Consider the following 10,691-nt stretch of genomic DNA (forward strand, 5'->3'; position numbering starts at 1 on the left):
GTTCGTTGGTTCGTTGGTTCGTTGTTTCGTTGTTTCGTTGTTTCGTTTTTTCGTTGTTTCGTTGTTTCGTTGTTTCGTTGTTTCGTTGTTTCGTTGTTTCGTTGTTTCGTTGTTTCGTTGTTTCGTTGTTTCGTTGTTTCGTTGTTTCGTTGTTTCGTTGTTTCGTTGTTTCGTTGTTTCGTTGTTTCGTTGTTTCGTTGGTTCTTTTGTTTCTTTGTCACTTTGTTCGTTTGTTCGTTGGTTCTTTGGTTCGTTGTTTCGTTGGTTCGTTGTTTCGTTGGTTCGTTGGTTCGTTGGTTCGTTGGTTCGTTGGTTCGTTGGTTCTTTGGTTCGTTGGTTCGTTGGTTCGTTGGTTCGTTGGTTCGTTGGTTCGTTGGTTCGTTGGTTCGTTGGTTCGTTGGTTCGTTGGTTCGTTGGTTCGTTGGTTCGTTGGTTCGTTGGTTCGTTGGTTCGTTGGTTCGTTGGTTCGTTGTTTCGTTGTTTCGTTGTTTGGTTGTTTCGTTGTTTCGTTGTTTCGTTGGTTCTTTTGTTTCTTTGTCACTTTGTTCGTTGTTCGTTTGTTCGTTTGTTCGTTTGTTCATTTGCTCGTTTGTTCGTTTGTTCGTTTGTTCGTTTGTTCGATTGTTCGTTGTTTCGTTGTTTCGTTGTTTCGTTGTTTCGTTGTTTCGTTGTTTCGTTGTTTCGTTGTTTCGTTGTTTCGTTGTTTCGTTGTTTCGTTGTTTCGTTGTTTCGTTGTTTCGGTGTTTCGTTGTTTCGTTGTTTCGTTTTTTCGTTGTTTCGTTGTTTCGTTGTTTCGTTGTTTCGTTGTTTCGTTGTTTCGTTGTTTCGTTGGTTCTTTTGTTTCTTTGTCACTTTGTTCGTTTGTTCGTTTGTTCGTTTGTTCGTTTGTTCGTTTGTTCGTTTGTTCGTTGGTTCTTTGGTTCGTTGGTTCCTTGTTTCGTTGTTTCGTTGTTTCGTTGTTTCGTTGTTTCGTTGGTTCGTTCGTTCGTTGGTTCGTTGGTTCGTTGGTTCGTTGGTTCTTTGGTTCGTTGGTTCGTTGGTTCGTTGGTTCGTTGGTTCGTTGGTTCGTTGGTTCGTTGGTTCGTTGGTTCGTTGGTTCGTTGGTTCGTTGGTTCGTTGGTTCGTTGGTTCGTTGGTTCGTTGTTTCGTTGTTTCGTTGTTTCGTTGTTTCGTTGTTTCGTTGTTTCGTTGTTTCGTTGTTTCGTTGCTTCGTTGTTTCGTTGTTTCGTTGGTTCTTTTGTTTCTTTGTTTCTTTGTCACTTTGTTCGTTTGTTCGTTTGTTCGTTTGTTCATTTGTTCTTTTGTTCGTTTGTTCGTTGGTTCGTTTGTTCGTTGGTTCGTTGGTTCGTTGGTTCGTTGGTTCGTTGGTTCGTTGGTTCCTTGTTTCGTTGTTTCGTTGTTTCGTTGTTTCGTTGTTTCGTTGTTTCGTTGGTTCGTTCGTTCGTTGGTTCGTTGGTTCGTTGGTTCGTTGGTTCTTTGGTTCGTTGGTTCGTTGGTTCGTTGGTTCGTTGGTTCGTTGGTTCGTTGGTTCGTTGGTTCGTTGGTTCGTTGGTTCGTTGGTTCGTTGGTTCGTTGGTTCGTTGTTTCGTTGTTTCGTTGTTTCGTTGTTTCGTTGTTTCGTTGTTTCGTTGTTTCGTTGTTTCGTTGCTTCGTTGTTTCGTTGTTTCGTTGGTTCTTTTGTTTCTTTGTCACTTTGTTCGTTTGTTCGTTTGTTCGTTTGTTCATTTGTTCTTTTGTTCGTTTGTTCGTTGGTTCGTTTGTTCGTTGGTTCCTTGTTTCGTTGTTTCGTTGTTTCGTTGTTTCGTTGTTTCGTTGGTTCGTTGGTTCGTTGGTTCGTTGGTTCTTTGGTTCGTTGGTTCGTTCGTTCGTTGGTTCGTTGGTTCGTTGGTTCGTTGGTTCTTTGGTTCGTTGGTTCGTTGGTTCGTTGGTTCGTTGGTTCGTTGGTTCGTTGGTTCGTTGGTTCGTTGGTTCGTTGGTTCGTTGGTTCGTTGGTTCGTTGGTTCGTTGGTTCGTTGGTTCGTTGTTTCGTTGTTTCGTTGTTTCGTTGTTTCGTTGTTTCGTTGTTTCGTTGTTTCGTTGCTTCGTTGCTTCGTTGTTTCGTTGGTTCTTTTGTTTCTTTGTCACTTTGTTCGTTTGTTCGTTTGTTCGTTTGTTCATTTGTTCTTTTGTTCGTTTGTTCGTTGGTTCGTTTGTTCGTTGGTTCGTTGGTTCGTTGGTTCGTTGGTTCGTTGGTTCGTTGGTTCGTTGGTTCGTTGGTTCGTTGGTTCGTTGGTTCGTTGTTTCGTTGTTTCGTTGTTTCGTTGGTTCTTTTGTTTCTTTGTCACTTTGTTCGTTTGTTCGTTTGTTCGTTTGTTCGTTTGTTCGTTTGTTCGTTTGTTCGTTTGTTCGTTTGTTCGTTGGTTCGTTGGTTCGTTGGTTCGTTGGTTCGTTGGTTCGTTGGTTCGTTGGTTCGTTGGTTCGTTGGTTCGTTGGTTCGTTGGTTCGTTGGTTCGTTGGTTCGTTGGTTCGTTGGTTCGTTGTTTCGTTGTTTCGTTGTTTCGTTGCTTCTTTGTTTCGTTGTTTCGTTGTTTCGTTGCTTCTTTTGTTTCTTTGTCACTTTGTTGGTTTGTCACTTTGTTGGTTTGTTCGTTTGTTCGTTTGTTCATTTGTTCATTTGTTCATTTGTTCATTTGTTCATTTGTTCATTTGTTCATTTATTCTTTTGTTCGTTGGTTCGTTGGTTCGTTGGTTCGTTGGTTCGTTGGTTCGTTGGTTCGTTGGTTCGTTGGTTCGTTGGTTCGTTGGTTCGTTGGTTCGTTGGTTCGTTGGTTCGTTGGTTCGTTGGTTCGTTGGTTCGTTGGTTCGTTGGTTCGTTGGTTCGTTGGTTCGTTGGTTCGTTGGTTCGTTGTTTCGTTGTTTCGTTGTTTCGTTGTTTCGTTGTTTCGTTGTTTCGTTGTTTCGTTGTTTCGTTGTTTCGTTGTTTCGTTGTTTCGTTGTTTCGTTGTTTCGTTGTTTCGTTGTTTCGTTGGTTCGTTGGTTCGTTGGTTCGTTGGTTCGTTGGTTCGTTGGTTCGTTGGTTCGTTGGTTCGTTGGTTCGTTGGTTCGTTGGTTCGTTGTTTCGTTGTTTCGTTGTTTCGTTGTTTCGTTGGTTCGTTGGTTCGTTGGTTCGTTGGTTCGTTGGTTCGTTGGTTCGTTGGTTCGTTGGTTCGTTGGTTCGTTGGTTCGTTGGTTCGTTGGTTCGTTGGTTCGTTGGTTCGTTGGTTCGTTGGTTCGTTGGTTCGTTGGTTCGTTGGTTCGTTGGTTCGTTGGTTCGTTGGTTCGTTGGTTCGTTTGTTCGTTTGTTCGTTTGTTCGTTTGTTCGTTTGTTCGTTTGTTCGTTTGTTCGTTTGTTCGTTGGTTCGTTGGTTCGTTGGTTCGTTGGTTCGTTGGTTCGTTGGTTCGTTGGTTCGTTGGTTCGTTGGTTCGTTGCTTCGTTTGTTCGTTTGTTCGTTTGTTCGTTGGTTCGTTGGTTCGTTGGTTCGTTGGTTCGTTGGTTCGTTGGTTCGTTGGTTCGTTGGTTCGTTGGTTCGTTGTTTCGTTGGTTCTTTTGTTTCTTTGTCACTTTGTTCGTTTGTTCGTTTGTTCGTTGGTTCGTTGGTTCGTTGGTTCGTTGATTCGTTGGTTCGTTGGTTCGTTGGTTCGTTGGTTCGTTGGTTCGTTGGTTCGTTGTTTCGTTGGTTCGTTGTTTCGTTGGTTCGTTGTTTCGTTGGTTCGTTGTTTCGTTGGTTCGTTGGTTCGTTAGTAGTAAGACAAGGGGGATTCTAATTCAAATTTGAGTTTCAAGGTCATGATCATGACCTTGAAACTCAAATTTGAAAATTTGTTTTTTTGTCGGCGGGCTGGCGGCGGATGACGTCATAGAGATGGCGGAGTGGTGGGGGGTATCATCGAGGAGGAGGAGGAGGAGGAACCGCGGGGTGACGGTGCGGGGGTATCATCGAGGAGGAGGAGGAGGAACCGCGGGGTGACGGTGCGCTACTCTGGAGCGTGGTGGTACAGACTGTCGGTAAGGAAGGTGTTACTCTGTAGCGTGGTACAACAGACTGTCGGTAAGGGAGGAAATATTAATTTTATGATATTAATATAAATGAAAAAACTTCTCGGGGCGACGGGGCTCGAACCCAAGACCTCCGCGGTACGAGTCAGCCGCCTAACCAACTCCCCCAAACGCCGTCTCTGACATTAGTCTTTTCCGAATGGTACATATAGCGAAACCAACGGAGCGTCACATATGTGACACACACACACACACACACACACACACACACACACACACACACACAACGTCGACGTATAATAATTTATTTTTATGAGAAATTTTATCAGAAATTGTTTCGAACGATGTCGGGAAAGATCGGCGTTTCTCGACACCGCGTTTTCGAGGGAAAGAGATGGAGCATTACTTTAAAGTCAAAATTCTAGGAGGGAAAGAGACACCACTACATAGGGGATAGAATCGCATGCATTCTAAAGCTAACAGTATTTCAAAGCGTTCCGATTTAACGTCGCTGCGTATCGCGCGATCTCGCGTAATTCGACTCCTCTGAAGCAGCCGTGCAGGGTGATGTCACTTGGCGGCGCGAAGAATGAAATGTAACACAGAAACGCGGAATCTTAAAATTAGATGGCGGGGAGGATGATGGGTGAATGCAATGGAGAAATAATATAGGTTTAAGATATATATTGTTACAAATCATAAAAGAATATAATTTAATATTTTTTACTACGAGCATCATGCACAATATGATTGATTGCACATGCTAACAATTCACAATCAATCAATGAATGCTGTTCGAAGTGTTCGCTTTCAGAAATTAATTTTACATAATCTGTTGGCGCGGTAGCGCTACGTAGAACGTCTACGAAAGTGGCATATTTACTGCTTACAGAGTACATATTTTCAGTTAGCCACGTATACATATGTTCAATGCAATGATTGTACGCGAATAATTTACACATCGTGGCTTCAGTCATATATATGACAACGCGATTATCGGTGATTTTAATAAGTTGATCATCATGCATACGCGTGAACTCTAGTCGTAAATGATCAATTATAATGTGAGTTTGGGGCGATGTTGCGTTGCTGCGTAATCGTTGGAGTATGTCCACCTCGTTTTGTAGCAGGAGCTTCCACGTAGACATTGAAAAGCTTAACTCGCTGCCTTTATTGTCGGCTATAGTGATCTCAACGTGACACAAATCCATACCAATGCGAATTCCTATAGTTAGACGTATATAAGCTGTTGCAGTCAGTGGATAATCACGCCCCAGGATCCGTACGATTGATGGTTTCGATGTTTTCATCGTTTTTAGCGATACGGATCCAGAACTGTAAGAAACAAGTACATGAAATTGATACTTCGGTCGTTTTGCGTTTACAGTGAATGAAGTAAATGAAAAGTGTATAGTAACGTGTACATACCTCATATTGGATTGTTGATGATGATGTAGTTGTTGCTGCTGTTGTTCACATTTATTTGGAAACCCACCATCGTTGCCGGCTGCGCAGGATGAATCGTTTAAGCTGTGTTTGTACATTTTGATGTGCACTATATTTTTTTACGGAGTACCGTCTGTTCCGTCAAAGTCACTGAGGCTACTGAGCGATTGATGGAATAGCGTCCAAGAGCTCGGCTTAAATAGAGGAGCAATTGCCTCCCCCACCACAGCATTTTATTTTAAAGCTACCAATTTTTCCATAATGTTTTCCAATCTTAACATCGCAGCATATCGCGCGATTGTATGTAATTTGAGCCCCACCTTCAAGGATAAAAGTCTCGACACGTGTTGAATGTAATATAATATCTGTGAAAGCGTCGAATCTTAGAATTATGCGGCGTCAGCAGAAACTGTGTCGGATGATTTTGCGCGCTAATTCGTCATACGCGCGAATCATAGAAATAATTATGCTGTATCGGTAGAAACCGCACAGAACCATGCTGGGACGGATCGTCGTTTTTTGCACGCGGTGCATTCGAGGGAGGGGGTACGCCAAAAGAGTTAGGCAGAGATACCAAACCATGGTATCAGTCTTAAAAAGCGCACTCTAAACTGCACAAAGCCTCAAATCGTTGCAACGTGTTGCGAGGAAAAGACATATTTCATTTACAACCATGGGAGAATTCGCGCAAGTAGAACGCCAATTGTTGGATCAATCTGCGCGATTGATTTCACAGGAAGAATACCTCGCGTGGGAAGAACGGTGCAACGAGTGCATCGAATCGTTGGAAGAACACAGCCGAGTGAAACGCCCGCGATTATCGATCGGTGTTCAGCAATCGCTGGTTGCTCGAATCGCTCATCTCGAAGGACTAAAATATTCGTTGCGCGGACGTTTCGTGCATGAAGGTGCTGGACATTCGAGCACAGGACTTTTGTGGCGCGAAATAGACACTGCGTTCGATACCCGCGTATTAACTGGTGCAGTGTTAAATTCGAACTATATCGAGCCGCGCAACTTCCTCGAGGATGCGGGGACCATTGTGCTGGAGTATGTACGAGGCGCCTTGAGGAAACATCAGAACCTCAAAGTGAACACTGTGTTCAACGGCGAATTTCTGGCGGGGGACAAACATGCTTGCAAAAGCATCAATACCCGGAACTGCGAACTCTTCGGTACATGTGATCTACAGGAGTGGTACCAACGATGCGTCATCGAACCCACCCTGGCATCGTTGGAAGAGTTTCAGGAACGCGATAGTGGATGGGCATTGATGAGGATTCTCAACCTAACCGTCAACGTTAATAAGTACAATCCGCTGCGCGCAGGGTGCCACTTCAAGTTGCCACGGAAATATTGATGAAGAAAGCGACAATTAGCGTGCGATCCGAGGATAACGCCTGCTTCGCGCGGGCAGTGGTCGCAGCTCTCCATCCCGCCGAAAGAAACCCTCATCGACCAAGTTCATATCCACATTATACATTGGTGCTAAATCTCCAAGACATTGAGTTCCCAATGTCCCTAGAGCAGCTTGGGAAGTTTGAGCGGCAGAACGGCATCTCCGTCAACGTGTACACCTTCGGGATGGAGAAAGGATCGACGGTCTTTCCGCTGCGTCTCACCAGCCAAAAGAGGGATCGACACGTCAATCTGCTCTACACGCCGAATCATGAGCACGGCGATGTAGGGCACTTTGTGCTGATCAAGGACTTATCCCGACTGGTGAGCATGCAGTTGAGCAGGCACAGAGAAAAAAAATTCATCTGCGATCGGTATGTACATAAACTTATGAAACGTTGAAAACATCGTTGAAAAAAATTAAATAAAAAAATTTTTGATTTTTTGCAGATGCATGCACTACTTTGGATCTGCCGAGAAGTTGGAGGCCCATTCGCTGGACTGCGGGCAAATGAATGATTGCGCCATCCTGTTGCCCAGCGTAGGAAACAATCTGCTCAAATTCAGCAACCACTGTATGAAGGAGCGGCTCCCCTTCGTGGTGTACGCCGATCTTGAGTGCATCATTGAAAAAACAGAGGACAATCACCGAATGGGTGAAATGGATAGTAAATTGCGCGCAGCGGATTGTACTTATTAACGTTGACGGTTAGGTTGAGAATCCTCATCAATGCCCATCCACTATCGCGTTCCTGAAACTCTTCCAACGATGCCAGGGTGGGTTCGATGACGCATCGTTGGTACCACTCCTGTAGATCACATGTACCGAAGAGTTCGCAGTTCCGGGTATTGATGCTTTTGCAAGCATGTTTGTCCCCCGCCACAAATTCGCCGTTGAACACAGTGTTCACTTTGAGGTTCTGATGTTTCCTCAAGGCGCCTCGTACATACTCCAGCACAATGGTCCCCGCATCCTCGAGGAAGTTGCGCGGCTCGATATAGTTCGAATTTAACACTGCACCAGTTAATACGCGGGTATCGAACGCAGTGTCTATTTCGCGCCACAAAAGTCCTGTGCTCGAATGTCCAGCACCTTCATGCACGAAACGTCCGCGCAACGAATATTTTAGTCCTTCGAGATGAGCGATTCGAGCAACCAGCGATTGCTGAACACCGATCGATAATCGCGGGCGTTTCACTCGGCTGTGTTCTTCCAACGATTCGATGCACTCGTTGCACCGTTCTTCCCACGCGAGGTATTCTTCCTGTGAAATCAATCGCGCAGATTGATCCAACAATTGGCGTTCTACTTGCGCGAATTCTCCCATGGTTGTAAATGAAATATGTCTTTTCCTCGCAACACGTTGCAACGATTTGAGGCTTTGTGCAGTTTAGAGTGCGCTTTTTAAGACTGATACCATGGTTTGGTATCTCTGCCTAACTCTTTTGGCGTACCCCCTCCCTCGAATGCACCGCGTGCAAAAACGACGATCCGTCCCAGCATGGTTCTGTGCGGTTTCTACCGATACAGCATAATTATTTCTATGATTCGCGCGTATGACGAATTAGCGCGCAAAATCATCCGATGCGAAGCGGTTTTCCTGCTCACGGTAAGCGCTTGCGACCATCGCGCACGCTCGCCGCGCACGCAGTGTTCCATCTCGTTCCCCTCTACGGCCAGAAAGAAGCGAGAAACGAACACTCGGAATTAGGGCTTTGTTCACGGTACGGGTTCAACGCCGATCCCAACCAGCGAGCCGCTAACGAGGAAATACTGTATTGTGTACTGTCGACGTAGTACTGTAGAATTATAATTTTTATTCGAATTCTTACGCATCTCATTTTCACAAGTTGAATGCCCAACAGATACATCGGAATCGTCGCTTAATTGTAACTATCATACATACCTACGATATTTTATGTAAATCATCGACATTTTATGGCATAAAAAATGTCACTGATATGTTCATTATTTTATTTGAAATTTCTTAAGTAATTATTAACGTGACCTTACCACATGAAGAAAGTTTTCGTAGCGACTTAAAATCATAGAAATGTAGTTTCTGTTTTTCCTTAACCCTTTTTTTTTAAATATTATTTAATAAAAAAGCGACAATACTGTGCGAAGAAGAAAACGATCGCTCCAATCTAAGTGGTGTTACGAAACTTTTACGATAACAGAAAGCAAAATAAACAACAAATATACATATCTAAATTTTCATTTACTCCTGTCGTAGCTAACCACTAATTAATTAGCACGTACAACAGACAATTAAAATCATTACCGTATCGAGTAACAAAGATCACGATTTAGCTTGATGTATAAATATACACTTTGGTTTATGAATACAATCTAATTACACGCAAGACTCGATTTTTAACAGTACGAAAGCGGAGAGAATTTTCGTGCATATGCAATTCCAAGACAGATTCAAGAGTTCTTTACCTATATCTATATTATTATTCAGGAATCATGTGCCTTGTTAACTGAAGACCTGGGTACAATGCTTCGTAACTTTTTTAAAGAACGAGTTAACTGTGTATAACATGAACGTATTTCGGTATTCGATTCATTAAGTTTCATCTAATGCAACTTATAAATTCTACTTCACCACAAACTATGAGACCAACAGCAGCGTTGACACCAGCCATGAATACATTACGATTCCCCACGGTTCATACGAATTAGACGCCATTGCCAAGTATTTGAAACAGCGATTACTCGAGCGGTATCCTCACAATCTCGATGGCACCAATGCCAACGATGGCGGCGACAACGATGAGTATCCTATAGTGTTGCCCCCCCCTCCCCAACAACAACACCATGAAAAGTGAGCTGTACTGCTCGTTCATTATAGACTTTACGAAGCCCAATAACATTGGATCGTTACTGGGATTCTTGACGAATCGCGTATTAGAACCGGGACAGTGGCAAGAATCGGACGATTCGATTAATATCATGAATGTGAACATTATTTGCAAAGAATGTAGCGTGACCGCTGGCGCGTACAGCAATGGGAAGCGCGTACATACGATACATGAATTTTCTCCCAGAGTACAGCCGGGATATAAGATATCGGAAACGCCCGCGCAGATCATTTACCTTCCAATCACCGCACAGGTCATTTCGGATCTAACGATACGCGTTGTGGATCAAGACGGACGGTTGCTTGATTTTCGAGGTGAAGAGATTACCATCAGACTGCACGTACGACGACGCCGATGATAATACATGTGGTGCGGCCGAATGAGATGCTTGTGTTGAACGACTCCAGAAACACGTTTCTTCCAAACGAAATTGTTTGCAACAACAACAACAACAACAAGAACAACAACTGCAACAGCTCTGATTACGCTAAAAAGAAGAGGCTCAGTGCTGCGAACATTGCATTTTTTAAATCGCTGGGATTCATTGTACGCAATTTAGTTGAAAAATGACCGACATTCTAAGTATTGGCGCGAAGCCGACGTTTGGATACAGCGATGAGATAAGAATACCTATACAGCAACAGGATTTATACACATTACCGTGTGAAAGTTTCCTCTACCTGGAGGGGAAATTGACGATAAATAAGCCGAATGATGTATCAACGGTGATGTTGGGAAATAATTGCATGGCATTCATATTTGATGAGATTCGATACGAACTGAATGGTGTGGAGATTGATCGCAACAGAAACGTTGGAATAACTAGCACGCTTAAGAACTATGTATCGATGACATCTGATGAAGACAAAAATATGGAGAATGCGGGATTGGGCTTGAAACGGCACGATGAGCTGATAGTGAAAAATCATTTCAATTTTTGCATCCCGCTCAAATATTTGTTGGG

The 10,691-nt window shown here is 43.6% G+C and overlaps 1 protein-coding gene across 1 annotated transcript; it reads left to right on the forward strand.

The window, feature by feature from the left end:
• The first annotated feature begins 6,868 nt into the window (after nucleotides 1-6,868).
• Nucleotides 6,869-8,747, forward strand: LOC143378273 (uncharacterized). Its single transcript, XM_076830007.1, has 3 exons — nucleotides 6,869-7,233; nucleotides 7,310-7,477; nucleotides 8,726-8,747. Exons 1-3 carry the CDS (start codon nucleotides 6,977-6,979, stop codon nucleotides 8,745-8,747), a joined length of 447 nt encoding a protein of 148 aa, XP_076686122.1. The 5' UTR covers nucleotides 6,869-6,976.
• Nucleotides 8,748-10,691: the final 1,944 nt, after the last annotated feature.

This window comes from Andrena cerasifolii, unplaced genomic scaffold (genome assembly GCF_050908995.1).
Source record: "Andrena cerasifolii isolate SP2316 unplaced genomic scaffold, iyAndCera1_principal scaffold1994, whole genome shotgun sequence".
NCBI classification, from domain to species: Eukaryota; Metazoa; Arthropoda; class Insecta; order Hymenoptera; family Andrenidae; genus Andrena; species Andrena cerasifolii.

Excerpts from the sequence above, each read along its gene's own strand:
- LOC143378273 (XM_076830007.1), top strand. The coding sequence starts at position 6,977 with ATGTCCCTAGAGCAGCTTGGGAAGTTTGAGCGGCAGAACGGCATCTCC. Across the intron at positions 7,234-7,309 it reads AAAAAATTCATCTGCGATCG|ATGCATGCACTACTTTGGAT; the intron begins GTATGTACATAA and ends GATTTTTTGCAG. Across the intron at positions 7,478-8,725 it reads GTGGTGTACGCCGATCTTGA|ATACATCGGAATCGTCGCTT; the intron begins GTGCATCATTGA and ends AATGCCCAACAG.